Source organism: Acanthopagrus latus, chromosome 13, assembly GCF_904848185.1.
Source record: "Acanthopagrus latus isolate v.2019 chromosome 13, fAcaLat1.1, whole genome shotgun sequence".
NCBI lineage: Eukaryota > Metazoa > Chordata > Actinopteri > Spariformes > Sparidae > Acanthopagrus > Acanthopagrus latus.
Genome location: NC_051051.1, coordinates 12,127,381 through 12,150,914, shown reverse-complemented (window position 1 = coordinate 12,150,914; position 23,534 = coordinate 12,127,381). Strand labels below are relative to the sequence as shown.

General features: G+C 43.5%; 1 protein-coding gene and 1 long non-coding RNA gene across 2 annotated transcripts in view; one reads left to right on the top strand and one right to left on the bottom strand.

Annotated features, from left to right (window-relative positions):
• The first annotated feature begins 825 nt into the window (after positions 1-825).
• Positions 826-2,379, top strand: LOC119031287. The gene is made up of 2 exons (XR_005078561.1): positions 826-1,143; positions 1,300-2,379. It is a non-coding gene; the product is annotated as an uncharacterized LOC119031287 (long non-coding RNA).
• Positions 2,380-4,166: 1,787 nt separating this feature from the next.
• ubl3a (ubiquitin-like 3a) overlaps positions 4,167-23,534 on the bottom strand; it is a 34,154-nt gene continuing 14,786 nt past the window's right edge. Inside the window, exons 2-5 of the mRNA XM_037119179.1 lie at positions 12,390-12,498; positions 9,802-9,888; positions 8,329-8,406; positions 4,167-6,117 (exon numbers count right to left, since the gene is read on the bottom strand). Of these exons, the coding sequence (XP_036975074.1) occupies positions 6,065-6,117; positions 8,329-8,406; positions 9,802-9,888; positions 12,390-12,498 (327 nt within the window). The 3' untranslated portion in view covers positions 4,167-6,064. The remainder of the gene's footprint in view (positions 6,118-8,328; positions 8,407-9,801; positions 9,889-12,389; positions 12,499-23,534) is intronic.

The following is a 23,534-nucleotide window of genomic DNA, read 5'->3' as shown; positions in this document are numbered from 1 at the left end:
CTGTATTTCATTCATTGTTCTTCCAATCCAAAATTTGTAATGATTAGCTGCAAAAATTATCCCAGTCAGTTCTACATAAACTGGCTCTTACATGCTCTGCCTCGTCTCCACCTTCTCTACACCTCTCACCAGTCTGTCATCTGCCTGGCCGCCGGAATCATTCCCAACTACTTTGTTGTTCATTAGGGTTTGGTCTGGACAGGGTTATCCGAACAACCGTGGGACATTTTGCAGTCATTCTTATGACATCCACAGCTGTTCTGCCACTCTCCATGGTGCTGAAGTCTTCCTGTTGGAGAGTTTTGAGGTGGATTCCTTAGATTTTAGTCTGCTCTTTGCTCCTGAAAGAAATTCAGTGAAGTTTAGTCTCTTGTGCATTCAAAAAATGCTTTGTTTTCTCCTTGCTTTTGTGCAACAAAGTTTGCAATTTAATGAAAAGAAAAGAAAAAACCTTATTCAAAGTCCTCTTTTCAGGAATTTAAAGGTTTTTAAAGGACAGTTTAATGTCTGCTGATGCAAAACTGACTGGGATGTATTTTTGCATATAAATCATTTAAAGGCTGCAAAGAGCAAGACATTAATGACTGAAGTAGTCTGAAAAAGAGCTTTCTGGATTTTAACAGCCTTCGTGGCCATTCCGACTAGCGATTTAAAGAGTTTACGAGATGTACCTGAATGCACCAAGTCCGGGCACACTGGCTTTACCGTACAGAGCAATACTGACGCGCGAGCAGGCCTGAAGTGAAGATGGCGTGGCCTAAACACTATGTTTGAACAGGAACTATCTTGTTAGTGTGTACTCTTTGGTTGTACTTAACCATACGGCCGCCTGCAGTTCAGTCATAGCAGACATCTGCAGAGCTGGAGAGGTCCAGCTGGACGCCCCAGAGTTAGAGTTAGTGCGTGGTGGTGAAAACTTAATCTTCGATACACAGGCACAGAGACGTAATGTCTGTAAAGCATAATAACTAATGAATACAAAGGCAGACAGAGATGACAGATATCTTTAAGCCTCATCTCCTATTTAGTAGAATGGGGCCCAACCTGACTCTGATGCTTGGATGTCTTAAACAAAAATGGAGGGGTCGGATGGCAGCAGTTGAAAACAGGACGTAGAGCCAAAGATGTATTTTCACATCTAAGGTGAACTAGGTTTTTTCCTGTTTGTTTGTTCTTATGTGATTTATGACCCTTAAATGACTGGTTTCTGCAAGTGGACTCTGGTGGATTGGGCGAGCAGCTGTTTGTGGGTAGATTAGAGAGGTCGTATTCTTTAACGAAAAGGTCTGTCTCTGTTAGGATCCTCGTCAGACGCAATCTGAGCCCTTCAAATGCACCGTGATGGCGTGCTACCTCTCCTCCATCGGTCCAGCCGCTGGCCAGAGTGTCTGCAAGAGAAACACAGTGACCAGTTGTCTTGACCGCTGCTGTGGCCTGCTGGGTAATCTGTACGCCTGTGAGGGGAAGCCTGGGAAGGTGATCAGCCTCACCTGAGGATGAATGGTGGGCCTTTTTAAAAAATGATGTCATCTCCTCTACTGTAATGTACAACGCGTGATTGCATAAGCATTCACCCCCTTTTTAAATTAACTGACCTAATTCAACAGATGTCCGGCCATTTGGCGCTGGCAGCCTCACAATTAGCGTAATTGAGATCACCCGAGTACAGTGAATGTGTCTCAATGGACTGTCATATTAAGACACCTGTGTCTGAAGGTCCGGTCAGTGGTTCGTCAGCACTCCTGGCTACAATCGCACTGTGAAGACAGAATAACGCTCCAGGCAACTCCACGAAAAGGCGATTGAAAAGTATAAATCAGGGTTTGGGTACAAAAACATTTCCAAGTCACTGAACATCGCCCAGAGTTCGGTTAGGCGGGCCGTCCTCAGCGAGGGGGGCCACCAAGACAACTGTGACTACCCCTGGAGGGGGTTTAATGCTGCAGCAGCTGAGATGAGGAAGACGCCGAAGAAAGCTCATTAAACTCGAGTTCACCCGAAGGCAGGCGGGAGACTCCAAGGTCAACTGTGGGACGCTTTCTGGTCCAACGAGAGCCAGAGTGAGCTTTTTGGCCATCAGACCAGATGCTCGGAGCCCCCATGCTTGTGTCCATTGATGTTGCGCCAGAAGATGGCAGCATCCTCAAACCTCACTGCAGTCTGACTCACACTGAGCAGAGACAATAAGGCCTTTGCTTTGCTTTCTGGTTGATGCTTTCTGGTTGATGCTTGGTGACGATGTCACTCCATAATTATACTTTTGCCCATAATCCATCCAAAGACGTGTAGTAAATGTGTGAGCGTAGCTTTATGAAAGGGGGGTTTCCCCTCAGGACGCCCCCCCCCATCCTGTCCTAAACCCTGTTGTTGTGGTCAGCATCGGGCGCATGAAATCAAATCTTAACGTTTGCAGTCACGCGTATTCTTCAACGTCAGTCTTGTAAAATGTCCCATGTGTTTGCGGGATACTGCGTTTCTTGTTGTTTGTATGAATCACAATGTTGGCAGCTGTTTTAAAGACGCGGCAACACTGAGTGGTTTAATGTCACACAGGGTCAGTGCCGCTCTGTAGTGGCACTACTGTAACCACAATCTGCTCTGTCTGCTCACACACTCCTTCTGTGTGTGTGTGTGTGTGTGTGTGTGTGTAAATAAGAGAAGAATAGCTGTATTCATGTCGAATATCTGGCCCACATTACAGTCACTGTGTGGACACAGCATGACTGCAAGGAGGAGGGATGAAAACAGGGAGGAGGAGAGGAAAGAACTACACTGAAGGCAACAGGACGAGCAGTCATCATCTTTAAATAAAATAACTTCTGGGCATATTGGCAAAGTGCGTGAGGCACAAAAGTGCTTCGAGGCAGGCTGGCTGAGATGAACACTGTGTTCCGCAGCGCTCTCCCTGCTGCACTTTGCTCCGCCGGCTGTTGTGCAAACTGGACAAGTGACTTAACGGCTTACTCACACGGCCGTCAAAGGGAAAAACGACGTATTCTTTCTTGCATTAAACGTGAAGGAGGAAATCTTTTGTCTTTCTTTCACGCCGTGGAAACTGAGTCCATTTACTCGAGCGATGCTACACTTCTGAGCTGTGTTTCTCGTTTTACGATTCACTTTATACCGCATTTCAAATGGAGATGTCAGATTGACATTTTTCACTGTAATCTTATACGGTGGAAGATCCTTGACACTGAAGATTTCTAATCTACGAAGTAATATCAGCAAAAGTAACGTTCTCCCTCTGCAGAGAAAAAATGACCCTGGTCAGATTGTTAACACCGATCGATAATCCTCAAAAGGCCTGCACGGCCACCGGTGGCTAAAAATAGCCATCGTTCCAAAATGTGTTATAACTAACCACTAATCCGGTCCAAATGCTTCCAGCTTTTCAGCGGCGGCTCTGTAGTTAAAACTTTTCACTATGCCGTCACATCCTGCAGCAGGGATTCATTAAGGAAACTGGCATGGCTCCTTCCTCTGGGCCAGTGGACGACGGCGCTTGGCGGGCTACATTTGTTGATCGCGTTCAATGGATCACACATTTCTCTGAAAAAAGTCATCTTTTTTTGCGTTAGTGACATCTGTTACGATATCCTAACCCCTCCATTTAAGGCTGAGTTTTAACTTTACACAAAGAGGAGGAAAGACGAGGGAGACGTGGAGGCTGGTGAGTGCTGAATTCATTGACAGCGCTCACAGGGTTACAACTAATTTACGTTTAAATAATCTGGCTTTTGGGGGGAAAACAGCACAAATACGACACAAACGATCCTGAGGTCGGACTCAGAGATTAACAATGGTTTAAAGTTTGATCCACATTTATTCTCGTTTGCTGACATCGGCAGAATTAACTCTGAATTAACGCACTGTTGCCTTGAGTAAGCTTGTAGATTTCTCTGGGTTTGACAATTCTTACATACTACGTCTTTAAAACAGAATGTCTCCAAGACCCTCAAATGAAACGCCGCAACTCAAAACCAAACTCCCACGTTCTACACGCGCACAACGTCAAACTCGGCCCCCGATCCGTTTCCGTTTAACCCAACCTGCGGACAGTTACCCAGCAGACTTTGCGTCTTACCAGCAGAAATACTCGCACAAAGCGCTCTCCGCTGAACCATGCAAGTCAGGATTTCCGTGCAATAAGGCATGACAGAAGGCAGTGCACTTCAATAACCTTTATTTAGATTACAGATGTATTCCATTTTTTTTTTTGAAGTTTGGAGGGGGGGAGAGGGAGCATTAGTGCTATTTACAATCAGTTTGAAAACGTTTATCTCTGTACAGATTTGAACCCTGATCATTATAAACAATATATAATTTTTTTTTTAAGACCTAGTGCTGTTACAAAGCGATTCTTTAAAGCAAAACAAAAAAAAAAAACAAAGAAAAAAAAGGATTACATTAAATTATAAACAAATGAAAAAAAATAATAATAGAGCACAGAAGAAAGAAATTAAAAATACAGTCTGTCCATGATTAGGGAGATTTTGCTGCTGTTAAGCACAAGACATTGTCAGCGAGTGACTGTGAACTGGCTAGAAGCTAACCGTACACACAATCATAGACTAAACACCAATATACTGTATATCAACAAGATCTAGAGTCATCATGTTCTATATAAGATTCATATTAAATATATTCTACACGTTACCTTAGTTTGGAACATTACTTCCATTGGAAAAATATAAAATAAAACAATAAAACTTTTTATACATTTTTTTTTTTTAATTAATCTGATGAAGGAGCACATGCTTCAGTTGTGCAAAATGGACTTATTAATGCAGAGAGAGAGAATAAAGGAGAGAGTAAAAAGCAAATTAAGACAAATAAGGAACTTTTTTTTTTTAAATTTCATTCCGAGTTGATTTCCCTGCTTGGACAGTTAATTGTCAAGAGAGATCCTTCACAACACTGTTTAATAAATGAGCCTTTTTCCTCGGAGAGAGGGACGGTGCGTCAGGGAGGGACGAAAAAAAAAAAAAAAAACCTGACGTGACGTTCGTTCTTTTTTGCTAAATCACAACACTGGTCGGTCGGCAATATGCACGGACTGTCAAAACACAGTCGCAAATGTCGTGGACAAAACGAAACACACAACCGAAACAAGACCACCAACGCTGGCTGTTTGTCTATTTGTTTGTCTGTCAGGCTTTGTTTGGCTGAAATATGATAAAACTGAAGGAGTGGCATGTGTGTCGGTCTGTACAGCGCTCTGCAGTCAAAATATGAAGGAATTATTCATTCTCTCCTGTGACCTTTTAAGGGCACGTGCAGAGGAGGGCAGTAAAAAGGACACAGGTGTGTGTATGTGTGTGTGTTTGTTTGTGTGTTTGTGTCCTGGTTTGAGTTCTCTGATCAGGCACGTCTAAGCTTCGTCTGCTGCACCGAGGGAGATCACACAAGCACATATGGTTGGATGTGTAGACGGGGTGTCATGTTGTGTGTGTGTGTCTGTGTGCGCGTGTGTGTGTGGGGTATGTTGGTGAGTTGTTAGTGGTTAAAATTCTCAGCGGTCTATATGAGAAAACAAGGCCACACACACAAACCTGGGCACTGCATTACTAATGACAACCAGCTAGAATGAAGAGCCAGTTCGAAACTGACTTTAGACGACCGGCTGAGGATGGATAGACAAGGTGTGTTCGTCTGTTGTAAAGGGTATGCGTGTGTGTGTATGAAAATGGAAGAAGGCTTAGAAAGGTGTGCATTAAGAGAAAAAAAACAAACAAAAAAAAAACACACATGCAAATCCAGTTCCTTGCTCAAATTTTCAGTTACGACAACAAATCAAGTACAACAAAGGAATCAACTCTATCGTTAATCAATTTCCTGCTCCCAGCTCTGTTTCCTGGATCAGCCTGAGCCTGCTGTCTTTCTATGACCGCGGTGAAAAAAAAAAAGAAAAAAAGAGTGTGTTTGTGTGTTATGTGTGTGTTTGTCTGAATGCATATCCGCATCGCGGACAAGCTCCAGGACGAGGGGACAAGCTCATTAGGTCCAGGATGTCGAGGGCGAGAACGGATGAGAAGGATGGAGGGCCGGCAGCGGAGGTGTGTATTTACAGAATGACACAGCAGTTACTCTCCCCGGTCTTCTCTCTGTTCCTCTGACCTGGGAACACACACGCGCACACACACACACACAACATCATCATCATCATCATCATCACTGTTATGATGAACACCGATCCTCCAGTCAGACAAACAGCTGTGAGGACTGCGTGCATTCAAGGGCTTTTCTTCTGTTTGCACTCACAGCTTCATTGTGAACTCTTAAGCTACATGAGCCAGTTAGTGGAAGGTATTGCAAAGTCACTTCTGCGCAATATGTTATATACAATACGGTATATATGATACGATATATATATGACACGATATATGTTTACTTATTTCCCTCATCACATATATGCTCAAAGCCAGGACTCCCGTTTTTTCCTGGGGTTACAGCGGTTAACTGGTTTCGAGGTATACCATGGTATGAAAGCTGACAGTTATTATAGCATGTATATTTGCTCATATATGATATTGAATTCTACCATATTAGCATTATTAAAACAATATACTGAGTTTATATCGAGTTTCATGTCTGTCGGGACTTAATATTTGTAAAAATTATAGTAAAGCCTTGGTTAAATAAACAAACAAAAAAACAAACAAAAAAAACCATTCTGTTTTCTTTCCTTTAAGGTTCACTGCAACTGATAACAAACAGTTATTGTGTCATACCATACACTGAGATGGTTATCGTACCGCGAGTCTGTCCCATTTGTTTGCGGCTAGCCAGGCGCTTTTGTCTGCTGGCGATGGAGTTTGTAAGCTGTGGTTCGTGGGAACTGTGGCTGCCAGACCATTGTTGAGGGTTTGGGGACAGAGAGAGGAAACTTCTCTGAAGACTGAAGTTTTACTGGATACGCCACTAACAGACTGCCACTATCTTCGTTTATTTTTTTTATGAATCCAGAAGATGGTATTAATGCATGAGTAATGTGATTTTCTACAGAGGTTCCATAGAGAATGGGTTTACATGTGTACATATGCTTGTTAAATGGAAATCAATCGGTCACTTTTCTGGTTGCTGTATCTCATATGATCTATTTTTCACGGTTATATTTGGATTTGGATTTGGTTGTTCCATTGATGTAGTATTTTATATGGGGACCCTGGATATGCACACATACAGAGATGTACATATTTGCATATGGTTTGCATGGAAATCAATTGGGCATCTATATGGTTTTTTCAATAAGAGAATATAGCGTCACTCAAGGTTCCTCTCTTGTGCTGTCAGAGTACTTCCTCTCAAGTAGTAGCTTAAAACGTTCAGTACAATCATTGCCAGTTGTGGCAGTGGACACGATAAAGAGGTGGTCCTCCAACTGTTCTCAGAACTACGAAAAAAGGACACGGCCACAGCTAAATAAATCTAGGTGGTGAGATATTTTATTTGCAACAAATCAGTTCAATCTGAGGTCAGTTTCCTAAAATATGTGGTGGGAAGCAAAACAACGCGGGGTTGTCCGGCACATAAATTGCTCAACTTTTGCCAACAACGGAACGTGACTCCATCAGTCAAGGTACAGTGTTTCATCGTGCAGCATTTTGGGTGTCTGATAATCCCCTACCAACTGGTACCTGAGCTGGACACGTGGACTAATCTACCTTAGACGGTTTTTATCTTAAAAAAAAAAAAAGGAAAAGAAAAGAAGAATGAAGAAGTGTGGGCGATTTTAGAATTAAGAGCTGTATTTCTATTTTAACACTGTTTTACAGTTAGTGACATCAGCTAACATCGCCACCTCCATGTTCCTCTAGGCTCTATAAGTGCTGTGTGAGTAATGCTGTGAGTGTGAAATGTGTGACCGCGGTAACCATCTGTAAAATATACACTTATATTTCCTGCTATTTCTTCACTGATAACTGAAGGCGCACGTTATCTGCTGGGTTAAACTGAGGTGATTATTTATTTCACCTTCCTTTATTTTGTATTATTTTACCCAGACAGACAATAACTAGAGTGCTTTGTGCGACCAGTGGCCAGTTATAAGGCCTAATCGGCACTTGATTCAACATGCAATCGCCGTCTACTACACTGTCACAAATAGAAGAACTGTCACCTAATATGATTAATATTTGCTGTATGTCCCACACAATGTGCTGTATCTTGGGGATACACTTAAGGGAGCCAATTATTTGCACCAGTGGCTGTTCCTTAAACAGAAGCCATGTGTGGAGATAAATAATGGCTGGGAGCAGAACGTTTAAAGTTGTTTCGGCTTGTGAAAGGCCGACTGAAAGGGAAGAAGGGAGCCGGGGAGCTGGTTACCTTGGGAATTTGGCTCAGGCAAAGTCTCTCTGGCAACTAAATGCATCACTGTGGTCTTCCCCAAGGGCAGTTTGAGAGCTGGTGAGAGAGAGAGAGCGAGGCAGACAAACAGAGAGGATGTAAAGGTTAGTCACTGCATTTAAAAACACAGCGACCATCTGGATCATCTTCAGCTTGAAGAGCAACACTGGAAAGAGCTGAGCCACAGTGCATCGAAGTCACAAGGGAGAGAAGCTACGAACTAAAGTCAAGCTGCTTTGTAAAATACTTAACTGTGGCTGAGGGTGTCAAAATATAAATATATATACACCTGTTTTGCAGTTGTAATCTCTTGCGGGTAAAGAAAAGGCTTATCTATTCTTTTACCACAGAGTAGCTTGAGTGATCTCCCACCGCGTAAAAAAACACGTGGCCTGTTCAATTCACTAATAATAAACACTTGCATCCACAATTAAAGTAATTATTTTACGTTATTTAGCATTTGAGTAACTTTGTATTTCCTTGCTCTCTTCTGTCAACACTTAATGTACCCTGCTTTGATTTTGTGTTCAGGCAGGAGACGCAACTTAAGGCGCAAAAATATCTTGAGCATTATGTTCATTGTAATGGATTACCTGACTCAAGATATTTAGCAGCCAATGGGTGCTGGAAAATATGTGAAATAAATTCTATTCTCACGGCTGTCTGCTTTGTAACGTAACAAGCAGCATTAGTCACAATGTCATATTTGATGACAGAAAGCCTTCTTAAAAGCAGCAAGATTTTAAAACCGCCACAACAATCCCGTGCTGTACTGTTGTCAATGTCTCGGCTATAATACTTGTCATCTCTGTAGCTAACCCCCCCGAAACACACACACGTCTGTTTGCATTTCAAAAACCGCCGGGAGTTTTTGGCTCGACCTTAAGAGGATTCTGTGTCGGCGTGCAAACATGTTAAACCAACGATAAGGGAATTATCAGATAGATGGCAGTAATGGGATGAGCGTAAAAAGGGTTAGAGACGGCCGTAACCCCATTAACAACACAAAACGACAGTCGAATAGAAAAAAATAAATAAATAAATAAAATTGGGTTAAGTAGACCAAAAAGCCTAAAAGCCAGCGAGAAGCGAGGAGGGCCGCGTCAAAATAAGACGTCCTCTTTCTCTCTTCGCCCGTTCAACCCCCTCCTCCCCAGTTTCTGCCTCTATATTGTGCTGCTCGAGGTCTACTCTTAACACCAGTCTTGCCCCTTTCCTGACCAGTCCCTTTCCCCTCTTTTTCAGCATTTCCTCTCTCCTCCCTCTCTCTCTCCCTCAAAGCCCAGGCTTGTCCGGAGCACTGAGGTACCTCTGTTCTGCGGCTCAGGAAAAAAGGGGATGAGAACAGCAAAGAACTTTCCAGCAACACACCGCTGTGACTTCGCGTGCATGACTATGAGGCAGGGGAGGCGCACTTTTTTTATTTTTTTTTCACCCCCGGTGTTTTCTCACCTCCTAGTGTTACGTTGCCGTGCAGAAAGCGGCCCTGGTAGATCAGCCTCAGGATGTTAGGACTGCTGACCTGCTCTTCCTCCCAGTCTGAAAGAAAAAAAAAAAAGGGGGCAGACGGAAAAGAGATGTAAAGAGAATAACAAACACGAAGGCAGAAGCATCGTTTATTTTCATTTCCCCGCTTATCCTTTATTATTCGTCCTCCATTGTTCTCCAAAAACGATTCCCACATTATTTGATCTTTTTTTCCTACAAAACTTAACAATCAGCTTCTATTATATAATCTATTTTTGAGAACGTGCAGGTTGAATAGCCACATTTCACAACAGCCTTTGAAAAAAAACAACAAAAAAAAAAACCCAGTTTCACACAATGAATTTGATTGTTCAAGTATGGCAGAGCAAATATGATGAAAAGCTTTGGGTTTTAAAGTACAGCTATATAATTCGCTGTATACAGTGCAGTGAAAAGAAATCAAGTCATGCAATGGGGGGGGAATAAAAGGACCACCAACAACCACACTGGAGGTATTTTAAGACATTCAGGGCCTTTATTTTCGATCGTTATATGGAGAATGTATATTATGTGGGCTTTGCGGGATGCACTAGAGAATGTGAGAACGACTCGGGGCATAAGAACACTAGGTGTGGCATGGGAAGAGCTGAAAACAAAAAGTGAAGGCATTAAATAAAGAGAGAAAACAGCGGGGCGAGTTGCACGGCAGCGGAGTCTGGCCACCAGATGTTTGTCTCCGGCTAAGCGGAGGGTGTTGGTGCTGACTGAGTGCCGGCTCAGGGTCCCGCAGGGTTCAGATCTGTTGTCTGGGAGGAACACAGGGTGCTTCCAAAACTGAGAGGCCTGGAAGAAAAGCTCCGCTTGTCACGGGGAATCTGAATCCATCAGGGTAATTTATAGATTTTGATGCGCTGTGGGCTTCCCCTAAACCGGACTCCATTCCCGGCAACCGTGGGAAAAGGCTACAGTCTGTTCCGATTTGAAGGTGGCGTGAGGTCGGCAGTATCAAATGAAATGCAACGCTGGTGCAGCAGCAGTTAGGGAGTGGGTGTGTTACACAGAGGGAGGCGGCTGTACTGCGATCCCGCATTCCTGGATGCAGTGATAATCAGGCTGAAAGGAGGACTGCGCCCTGCTTCCCCAACGCCAAAAGATGGGTGCAATTATCGGTGTGTTTGAACGCGATCTCACTCCACAGCCGTCTATGTCTTTGTTGTGAAAACACAGCCATGATAAGTAAGATAGCATGGATTTCATAAGCATGAGCAGCTAAATTATTAGCCATCGCTTCACGTGCAAACTCGCCACAGCTGCGCTCATGCAGTGCGAATTAAAACAAAATATCACCACAACGGTTCTGCGCTATCTATATGCAGAATGTGGGAAAAACAGTAGAAGCAGGAATATCCCCGACCCCTCGTATGAAAATCTGGTGAACGTTTACATTTAGCAGTTGATGAGAAGCAGATGTGCTAGTCCTATTAGCGCCAGGACCTCTCACCCGAAATTACATTTTAATCAGACAGCTCCTCATACGTAATGCACGTGTGCTGAAATGTAAACAAGGTTTCAGTAAGGCAGCCAGGTGTCAGTTCTTCTGCCTTAGACACATCTGAATACAGCGGACATCATCGCAGCAGCTACCGTACAGTGCATCTCGAGTGCCTTTCTTGGGAAATGTATGTATTAAATAACCTGTAGGCAAAAAAAGTAGTCCTTGAAAATTAGAAAAGTTTTGCACAGACTCTTGTTTCATTTTTCGGGATATTATGACTGTATGTTATCTCCCGTCTCTACAATGCACCACAGCGCCATGGCAAGCTACTTGCATGTGAACACCTGCTGTGCTTGGCAATAAACCGGTTTCCGATTCTGAGTCATTTCAGATGAACACATCTTAGGAAACGGTAAGTCGAAACTTCCTGAAATCTGCCCAAGCATGATCGATGCAAATTTTTGTTTGTTCATATTTTAATGATTGATTTTTGTTTTGTTAGTTACGTAATTCAAATGTTTACCTGGGCGTTGCAACATAATGATAGCAAAAAATGAATGATTAAGTAATCAACATCCCCAATGTTCAACAAACTGTTGGCTGACTATGCAACCACAGACTCCACCTAGAGACCAATGTAAATAAGAATATCTCAAGAGTGTATATAATAACAATCACAACAGAACCACTCTGCATTCATCTGAATTTTTCAAGTACATCCTGCTGGCAATAATGTCAGAATACTTTGACTTTTATATGCAGGACTTTTACTTATGATGGGAGTATTTTTACTTTACAGCTGTACTGCTACTTTTAGTTAAATAAAAGATCTCCATCTTTTGTCCACCCTTGGCCACTACGAAGCAGAAGAACAGGCTAAGGCGGCAGCTTCAAACAGAGCTTTAACTGGACGCCAAAACAATCAGATAAAACAGGCTTAAAAGTTCCACGGAGCTCAGAGTTGGGCGATACTGTGGGTTCATCACTGCAACCCCTCGCAGTGAGTTATCAAAATTAAGAAATAAGAGTGACAAGAGTCTTCTTACAGTCACTGAGGTAACGAACTCGAGCTACTCACCCATCGGCCAGTTGTCATACACGTGTTTGGCGATGTCTGCTGCCGAGTCGTTGGGAGAGAAAAGGAATTCTTTCGTCTTCCCGCTGACTAAAATAAGCCGCAGGTTTATCTGCAACACAGGGGGAAAAAACAACATCAACACAGGTACATTAGGACAGTGTATGAGAAACGCACATCAAATGGAACGTGACACAAACAACTGTCCCACGTGTCGCGTTAAACGCAGTCAAGTCGGGAAAGCACAAAGGTTCAAGTTAATGTCATTTTTAATAGGAAACAGGAGAAGGATATGACGACCCTGAGGAGCCTCCTTCCGCAGGATTAACTCCCATCTGTCGCTCCAACTTCCTCCTCACTTTTCTTTCATTTCTCTGAATGTCCGTTTCTTTGTCGGTTCCACATTCTATCGCTTTACTGGCAGTTTGTCACCCCTCTCATCTTTGCCATCACTGCTTGGCTCTTTTCTTTTTGTCTGAACATATGCTTTATCTTATGATATTATCCATGAGATTACAATAAAAGTTTTGTCTTCAGCTGGAAATAAAGAGGCACCATACAAATGTCTTGTTTTGCATTTTTTAGTGTTCATTTCCTGAACAGAAGTGGGCCTGTAAGTGAATTTATAGAGCTGCAACGGTCCGTGTATCATTCGTTCATTTGATATTCAACTGAGAATCCAAATTTCGCTATTTGTTTACAGATGTGAAACAAACAAACAAAAAAAAGCAACACTTTTTTTTTTTCCGTACTTTTAGAGCGGCAGAGCTAATGCGGCGGATTATGTGCCAGTTGCCCATCCACCACAGCATACATGCTGGATGGTGGAAGTGGGCTGCCCTGCCGCTGCTCTGCCATTTAACCCCCCTGCTGTAGCCAACCAGCTCAGTGAAACTGCAGTTGCAGAGGGCGGCTCTGGAGGATGATTGACCCCAGGAGGTCCAGCAGCACACAGGGAGAATAGCCTGAGAGATCAGCATGTTTACCTGCGAAGCCACGGCTCACACACCGCCAATAAAACTGAGCAGTTAATGAGCCAGACCAGAAATATCAAAATATGTTTGACCAAACACCTCCATTTCAATGTTGTGACAGTACTGCAGGTGGTAATATTGCTGCTTAAACAAGATTTCTAAGGTGGCAACAGGAAAATGCGACAACTTTCTTGCATATTCCTGTACCAAACAAGAAAATGATCAGAAAGTTATCAGAAACCGGCTGCATTTTTTCACAAAAAACTTTGCAAAATCCTCAGTGAGAGCTTGTGGTCAGTGGACTGTTATAATGATTCCTTGCCATTCCACCCACTACATGTTGTGAAGGGTCCTGACTCCTGCTGTACAAATCAAATATTTTTAAACTACTGTGAAAGGACGATAAACAAGGACATGCTTAAAGGCCAAACAACACAAACTGCAAGAGTATCAATGCTGTCTGACTCGGCTTAAACCATTTTGTGTATTGTTCTAACAAAAAAATCCAAACAAAAATCACCCCAACAATCGCAACATGTCTTCACATTTTAATGTACTGTGCTACTTTCTTAGTCCAGGATGGCACTGTCATTTCACACAGATAAAAAGATGGTAAAAAAAAAAAAAATAGAAAAAAAAAAAAGTTCACCTTCTACATTTGATTGCGTGACACAAAACTGGAGTGGCCTTAATTTGCACATCGATTGCCCGGCACTGGGATGCAGAACAGAGTTTTTATCTCGTGATGTGTGTTAAGCGGTGGTACGGTTTGCCTTTAAGAGCCAGAGAAAAGATCTGTGGTCTGTGTGTGTGTGTGTTTGCTTTTGCTCACAGTGCTTGTGTGTTTTGCCCGCAGTGCGCGCATGGCACAAGCACGTGCGTGTCATTGTTCCCAGTGTATTTCCATGTGCCCAGCGTCTGCTGACCCTCTGCACCCCCCGACTGAACCCACTCTGCTGACCCACACACACACACACACACACACACACACACACGAGTGTAAGTATACACACATACTCGCACACAGAGCCGGCTGCAGTGATGTAACAGAGCTAACACCAGTGGATTGAAACAGATATCTCTGTAAGCACGTTACCAAATCAGCTTATAGTTTTAAGAATGGAGGAGTCATACAGAGGCATAAACACACACATGCTTATATCAAAAAAAAAACCAAAAACACACATGCACATACACTGACCCGATCATCCACCCCATAAACATACTGTTCATATATACAAGCAAAGCTGCTTCTAAGAGATCAGATGGACTGATTTCCTGATGTAGAAGCAGAATACTCCAGGCCATAAAAGCACTCTGTATTAGCCATGTAATGGACATAGCTGACCCCTGATCCGTGTGGATCTCTCCCCACAGTTCAGCACACATGTGTACCGCGGATTAACACTCTTATTGCACTATTATTAAGATCACATTAGTAAAGTTGTGTTCTTTGCCACACAAACAATTCTAAATCTGCAGTGGTGCATGTATGTGTTTCTATTTTTACCTATTGAAAATAAACCCTGTTGTATGTTATATGTGCTGCTCTACATGCCTCTGCAATTGCCCCTCGGGGGACACATATGGTGATTTGAACTGAACAGAATTGATTCAAAAAAATGTTAACACGCTTTCAGAATGGAGTTTAAAAGACAGTCCGTTTGAAAGACCATGGGAGCAGAGGGGATTTTGTACTTCATATTTCGCATAAATTGAGCCGACCTATGATCTTATAATGAACCTTGGAAACAGCATAAAGTAATGTAGGAAGTGGGGCTAAAACTGAAAAAAAAAAACAAACAAAAAAAAAACCCCGAAAGAGGAAGAACCAATCCATGACTGAAATCTGAACCATGAGTTTGTGTACTACTCTGTATGTAAACACATGCAGCCAGGCGTGTACAGTCACACAACTACTCCTACATATGTGTGCAGTTCTTATAAAAAAAAAAACCTGATTAACACCAGCAAAATAAACTGCTGCAGCTCAAGTTTAAACTGTCCAGACGAGATGCGGATCGTAGCAGCAGCAGGAAGATGGTGGCCGACAACTGAATGAGAAACTCTGTATTACATCTGCTGGTTGTATTTTGATTTGTTTTTGTTTTCTACATGCATGCAGCCTGAGGACGAATCATCCCTGAGAACGACTCTGAAACGAGACAGAAATAATGAGGAAGCGGCACACAGAGGAAGTGCCTTTACATAAGCAAGGTCGTGCTCCTTCCTGGTTGAACACCTGGTCGTTACCATGGTGTCACCATGGTGACAGCCACTGGTGGGTGGCTTAACCTGATAACTCCTACAAGATAGCTCTACTCCCCCCTCTTCCTCCCACACCCCCCCCATTTCCCACCGTGTCACATCATATTGTCTTCCTCTCCTTGCAGCAGTCTCTGCGTCCCCTCCCTCCCTTCTCCTCTCCTCCTGTCTGTTTCTGTCTCCCCCCCCCAAACTCTGTCAATCTCTCGCTCTGCACACTGTACAGTGGAGGAATGTACAAGGCCAGAATAACAAGAGGCACCAAGCTCGCTTCAATTAAATAAGGTTAATTCAGCTTTTCTCCTCTTATCGTCAGCGTCTTTATTTACCTCTCTCCCCACTTCTGTCCACCTTTGCTCTCTCACGCTCTCTCTCTACGCAATAAAGAGAGATAATGGATGCAGAAGCCGCAAAATCATATTCTATGGCCTACGTAGTCATCATCAAAACACAAACCCAGGGACCAGTAAATACATCTATACAGTAAATGTTCCACCGCTGATTTTTTTTTTTTTTTTTTTTTAACGGTAAAATATGAGGCATGTCGTCTTCTAAAGATGTGTGTTGTCACTGTGGTTTTCAGATCATTCTGAATGTCAAAGTAATTTGATGATGCAGCGGAAACATATGAACAAATTCACGTTAAATCTCCTCCAGCTGAGTTCAGGGACGTGCAGAGTCAATGTCCAGTAACATCGGCGCTGTCCTTGGACACATACACACAGGTACAAAACCCACTATCACCTGCTAACATCTGGCTTTTACCTCCAGTGTGGCATTCACTCCACACTGCATCAAATGACTCTGCAGTAGTCACACAGGTATCTACCCATACACCCGGGAGGATACGCTCATTTAAGCCCCTTTTCTGGTGCGATGCTAAGATGTGGGTTGGCCGCTGAGGCCGCTGGGTAATTTTCCATCCTCCTCATCATGGTTCAGTCGGCGCCGAGTTTGAAAGAGGGACCCGGAGAAAAAGACACTGAAGAGGCAGCCGTTGTTAGGGCTCTGCACCGTGCGAGTGCGACTCTCAACGGAGATCAGAAAGAAGACACGTCTCACTCCTTAGCAACCTCTGTCATCAAAAACAGAAGTGGCAACGTGAAAAAGTCCAACGCCTATTTTTAGTGGCGTTTAAAATACCTGCACATCCACGACGATTTGGCTGTTAAAATGGTGTTCCTGTTGTTTGTTTCTTTTATGTGTCACCCCACAGGTGAGCTTTTCCTGTACGTTTTTTTTTTCTTATTTTTCTGATTTTAACTGGATCAAGGCTTTCTTTCATCCACTCTCCCTGCCCCTCCCCCCTCCCCTCGCCGTGCCTTCTCCCCTGGATTCTCCTCCGCGGAGGGGCTGGTAATGAGGTTTCAAAGCCGGTTCAAGGAAGTATATTCGATTACCATCTATTCTCTAACAAACACAATGACTCCAGGTACTGGGAGGGGGGCAGTGCATCACACATTCATGCATAAACATACAGTACACGTATCAGTTATTTGCAAGTGCAAACAACACATCCTCGCCTACAGTAAGTCTCATGCAGCTTCAACATCGTGAGCGTGCCACTTCCCCCCACCTCCGATGTGAGTATGTGAAAGTATTTGTAAGCTCTGGTATCAGAATGCTGAGAACATCCCGGTGCAGCCACTTCTATTCTCGGCTACGTCTGGAATATGAATATAGGACCAGATCTGCGTGAAACTGGTGACACGGCTTCCGTGCCCGTCAAGCCTCTACTGCAGACAAGGCATTCAGACACACTACAATAATGTGACCCCGCTGCCAAGCAGTGCCATGGTGTAAACATGTGAAGTAAGCAAACCCTCTCGGCTAAACACCGCTTGCACACGGTGGAGAGCAGGAAATTCAATGCCATCTATAATTATTCCTCCCCGAGCAGCGCTCTCAAACTCTTTCTCAAGGCACTTATGCGCACGTGTGTGTGTGTACGCGTGTGTGTTTACGTGCACTTGTGTTTATAAGTGCATTAAAGAGTATTGCTGCTCTTCAGACCCTCTGCAGCAGTCAACAAATTACAGAGTGGGAAGCCTTCCTCTGGGAATATATTAGAGCGGCTTTATAGGTAGTCTGCGCAGTAAGGTTCGCCGCTGCTGTCAGGGTGGATTCCTCGCTGTATGAATGAATTTAGGAGTGGAGGTGGGTGATTAGCCCGACCCGGGTCTGCTTAAAACAAGCCAGCTGGATCCAGCGGTGGCCCAGCCTGCTTTGACTTCCCCATTAAACCTGAAGGAAATTCGACTGTAAACTCAAGAATGCAGCAGCACAGCACTTTGAGAGCACACCAAGTCCCACATGAATGATCCGTCGCTGATTTTTACTGATAGTAATTTGTAGGCACTTTTCTTCCTGGCACTGCTGCCTGGCTGTCAACAAATTTAAATGAATACTAACAGCTTCAAGATAGGAGAGATAAAATAGGCAGCGCTGCAGCTTATTGGACAAACTGCGAACCGACCGAAAAGAAGGAAAAGAGCAGCCTGAAACACTCGCGTCCCGTTTTTTAATTAGTCAAAACTGAGTCAATAAAAGCAGCATTTCGTGCTCTTAGTGATGTTGCAAACCCACAAGGGGTTACTGCAATTATTATCCCCCATTAGCACACAAATTCTATCAGGGAGCCATTGTTTTTCTTTAATTAAAAACACACTGAAAAGGGTGTTTTTCAGAGGATCGCTGTGATGGATTGGCAGGGCTGTATCAGAGGCTGCAGCTTCACTTCCTCGGGTCTTACAATAGCGAGCAAGCTCACAGGAAAATAAAGTCTTTTGATTTGTCAAATAGCCTCATTTTGAGTTCAACACATTTCATACAATATTATAAATAGAGTTTCTCTGTTTGTGCGAGTTCCTTCTATTATGCGCACACAGAGAGAGAGAGAGTCGTTATGCATCAGCGGCTGACTGATGATAGTGCGATACAAGAAACAACGCCTAAGGCGAGGATTTGTAATCTCAGCGTCTCTGAGTGTATGTGTGTCTAACTGTGTTTGGGGGGGAGCGCATTACAAAAATGTGTTTTTGGGTACTCTCTAGAACTTAATTTGATACTTTTCTTGCTCTCTTTGATATTTATTTTTTACCTAACTGGCTATTTTTGTCCTGGAAAGGAACAAAAATGTGTGTATATATGTTCCCAATGTTTCCCAAAGATTTGGATAAACCTATATTATTTTTTCAGGATGAAAGCGAGCAGCAAACGTAAAGCCTCAAAATTTTCTAACTTTACAAAAGTGTGGGCGATGCATGCTTATGTGTCGATGATGACATTTCTTTTAAGTAAAGTTAGGATAACTTTGTGCACTGTTCGAATAGAACTTAGGTGTAAAAATACATCAGCGTCCCTTGTATCCAACAGTAACAATAACAGACCTTTTCACTGCGGTGAAGAGGTGGAAATGAACAGCAGGGCCTTGACCCAGCTGATATACACTTATAATTAACTTTTTAATTATCTTCATAGGGCACTTATCTATATAGGGCTAGTGTGTCAGGGTTTGTTTTGAACTACTTAACTGATAGCTAGTACATACAAAGTACGCACCCTGTGCAAAACAGTTGGCGTTAGTTTGTTTCCGTGCAATAGAGAGAGAACAGGTGAAAGTTATGAGGACAAAGGTTGAAGGAAGACCATTCAACAAACATAAAAACTCCGACAACAAGTGAGGTCTTCCTTATGGTTGCAGACACCACATGATGAGTCAAACTAACTGTTCTCTAGATGTTTCACCTTGAGACAAATTGTCTTTTTTTTTTTTTTTTTTGCTGTTACACCAGCAAACGGGAAGCCCCGGCTGGGCAATGTGACCGCTCAAGATTTAGTCCGACACTGCCGGTTGCCATGACAATGTTTCCACAAATCAGTGTGTTAGTTCGTCATCTGTGCCGTCCTGTCCCGTATTTTTATACATGTTCAGCAGTGCACAGGATGTTTCAGTGAGCTGGTCTAGTGTGGTCACAGGGAGTTCTTCTTTTTTTTTTTTTTTTGTTGCATCGTACATTTCTGCTAAATTCACTTCACTGCTAAGTATTTCTTAACTTTTTTTTTTTGCCAGCAAGTTCATACGCGGCAGAAGCGTGAAATATCTACTTTAATGAGAGAGTGATTAAGTTTTATCATGTGTCTAACCGGCAAACAACTGGTCTTTTCTTAAACAGCAGATAGGATAATGTGTTTTTTTGTGCCTGCTGAAGAAAATGCAAATAACCTGAGGCTGGCGTTTTAGCTGCTGCATTCATTCAGGCGTAGCAGCCATGCCTGAATAATCGCCACGGCACAAAAATAAGGCCTTATCTCCATGTATCACACTCGCGGTAATCATTTAACTCTACTACAGTGTAACCGCGGATTTCACTTTTATCCTAAGAGGCTGGGGAGATGAAGGGCTGGATTCAAGAAACTCCAAAAAGCAAAAACCATAATGACATTACACTAATATGAAGGATGAAAGGGAGGGAACACACAATACTTTTTTATAGAAGCAATTTTGAGTTTTATGTTGGGAACCCGGCTGCATTTTTGGGCGATCTGTTAAGAAGAACAGGTTAACAAGCAAGCAAACATGCAGTGTGTGGTACATCTATGAGCTAAAGTGGCTATAATGGATACTTCTATATTAACAATATATCAAGGTTCAAAACAATCTAAAAAGGTCTTGCTCATAGTTAACCTACAGAGAATTATCACACTATCAGATCATTGTTCAGCTGTTCACCGACATCTCGTTTCGTTATGGTTTAGGTTCAATCTCACCGCTCAATCAGAACCAGGTTTTACCATCAGGAGATGGTAGCGACCCAATACAGAGCTAAAAGAGATCGTATATTGGACCACCATTGGCCAGGGGTCAAGAAACTCCAACTGAATAATAATATTACTCTGATGGTTGTTTAAATAAATATCAGTTTACTTACATCTATTTTCTATGTCAATATAATGATCTATAGCTTGTAATATTTAGGTGGTCAACGATGAACCTAATTCGATTATTCCTGTGAAAGCTGCTCCGTGTCACTAGAGACTTCTGCTTCAGCCCTCAGCTAACCGATTGAACCGTGACACTCTGCTACGTCAACGGCCTGAATGGATCAAATTCTGATAGTGAAACGAATCTTTGCTTCTTTCATAGCAGAAGCTGATGAACGGTGTTTTCCAGCATGCATCAAGTGACGTCGTAATTACACAGTTTGGCAACTGTGTCAAATCGTCCTCAAAGCCCGGTAAACTTCCTGGGGGCTCGTGGTTGACTTTTACAACTTCTGAGGCCACACATGTGACCCCTTCTGGCCTGAGATCAAACGCCCATTGAGTTTTTTTTTTCTGCCTCTCTTTGTGTATGAAGTGAGCGGCCTGTTGAGAGGCCATACAACACAGGCCTTCTTCCTGTTGAAGTCTACAAACGCCATTAATCATTAAATAGAGTGTCTACTGTAAGAGCTAACAACACAGACCTTTATCAGATGCACTTTGTGGTGCATCACGCCGGCTTCTTGCGGCAGAGGCAGCTAATGGCTACATTACAGTTCCTCCTCGGGAACATCTGTGTCTTTTACAACAGCACCAAACATCCTGTGGCTCCACTTACGGCTCTTCTGCAAACTCATAATCCATGCTATAATTATGAGGAAAACTCTTTTTTTTTTTTTTATATACCTTAACGTCTTCTTCATCTTACTTGAACTCCGACCCTTTCATTTTAGTCTTGCAGCTATGAACATCTTTATTCCCATGCTGCAGTTCTAACTCTGGGCTTTGGATCAGGCAGAGAATAAGCAGCAAATCTTCTGTCACCTTTTAGTTGCTGTAACGACTATCAGTCACATGTCTCATTATTGACTTGCCCCCTCATACCTCTCATTTCTCCTCAGGCGCCTGTCTTTTTGTACTGTCATTCAAACAGGCCCGTCCTTTGATACGCTGATGTCCTCGTCACAGCCAGAATCCGCCCGGCTCCCCTTTTCGCTCCCTCTCTCCGTCCTGTCATGAGCATGATCAGCTGTTTCCTGTGCTCCAGCTGGCACAGTACCTGACAGCTCTCTGCTCCCTGTCCTCTCTCCTCACCACCCCTTCTCCTCGTTTTACAAACAGATAACCCTTTAATCCGTCAGCTGCTTCTCCTCGCTCCAGAAACAGGTAGAGCTCCCTTTCATGTTGTCATCTCCCCTCCCGGCGTCTTCACTGAAACTTCACCTTGCCAAACACACACACACACACACACACACACACACACACACACACACACACACACACACACACACACACACACTCGCACCCAGGGCTGCATTCCTTCTCTCCTGACAGATGCCAGGCAGGTGCCTTTGATCAGACGTTCTCCTCGTTGCTTCCTCTGTGCGATCAGAGCTGTCACAAGAGGTTGCAGCAGGTTTACGTCGTACTGCTGCCTCCTGCCACTCCCTAAACTCCCTGTCTTGCACTTCAAAATGGCTGTTCACAACCCCAGGGCCAAAGAGATTTACATGCAAAACGTAAGCCATGCCAAAAACACTAAGGGAAATTACTGTGAATTGCCCACAGGCAGCCCGCACACTGATGGGACACTGCGTGTGGACCACGGTGTTTGGATTTCCTGATTCCTGAGCGGTAACTCCAGCATCCGAGAGGCAGTGTCACTTTTCAGGAGATACCCTTATTTGTTTCCTGGTTGAGAATTAGATGAGAAGACCGATATCTCTTTCATGGCCTTTTTCCATGCACATGTGCTGGCTTGACTTGACTTGGTTTTCAATGGCACTTCAGCTCAGTACCACAGGGATTTGCATCTCCTTTACAACAGGGCTTGAAGATGTGCCTTTAACTGCACTGGTTTTAAGTGAAACAATTAAAATGTTTCACATAGATACTGCGTATTGCACTTTTAACTTGAAACAGACCCAGGTAAGCTGTTCCCCCATTTCCGGTTTGAGCTAAGCTAAGCTAGCTGGCTGTTGGTTGCAGCCTGATAAGTGGATCTGCCTTACTTGAAAAATGACTCCAAATTAATGGTAATGTGGCTCCTTACCTACGGAATTTGTGAATGAGCAAGGGCCAACAAGTTTAAAGGTAATCGTGTGTTAATGTGGGCCAAAATATCTGTTGTTGCAGATGTTGTTGCAAGTCCTTTTTTTTTGGCATCCTAACATCTGCAAACCCCTCACTACCAATGTAAGGATATTACTGAGACTAACACAAACAAACTAGCTAGAAGCTGGGATCTGAAACCTTACTGAGTGAGGCCTGCTCCAAACGTAAGTCAAAAGTACAGCCCCACCTTTTCCACATCTTTATAGAGTCAGCACAAGGAGTAAGGACACCGTGCGAGACAACAAGAAAAAGATCAATAAAGTGGGGAAACTGAGAAATACTGTCAGAGAGAGAAACGAAACATAAGACAGGAAAAGACGTAGCGGCGCGGAATGACAGAAAAGACGGAAAAAAAAACGGCCAAAAACAAATAACAAGCAGCGGTAACCAACAGAAACAAGGGATTCAGAGTCTACAAGAGTGCTGATGCTGTACAGATGCCATGATAGCGATGACGAGGTCTGATGCTATAGGAGGACGAGAGGAAACGCTGACACTTTTGGAGGCGCGCCCGAGGGACCGAGGGAGGAAATGAGAGAGCACAAGAGGGAACGGAGACAGACAGTGAGCGGTGAAGGTCAGAGCGAGGCGGGCGAGAAGAGGAAGCGTGAAGGTGACATCCACACTGTGTCCCGTGGTCATCCGCTAACTATTTGGCGTTTTATAGTCGCACACATTTTGCACACACATAGATATTTGTGTGCACCCTCAAACCGCCTGCTGGGGATGGGGTGCGGGCCGCTTTTGAAGCTGTGGGCCGAGACGTGAAATTGCTCTTGCACGCTTCAATCGATTCTCCCCTCATGCCTCT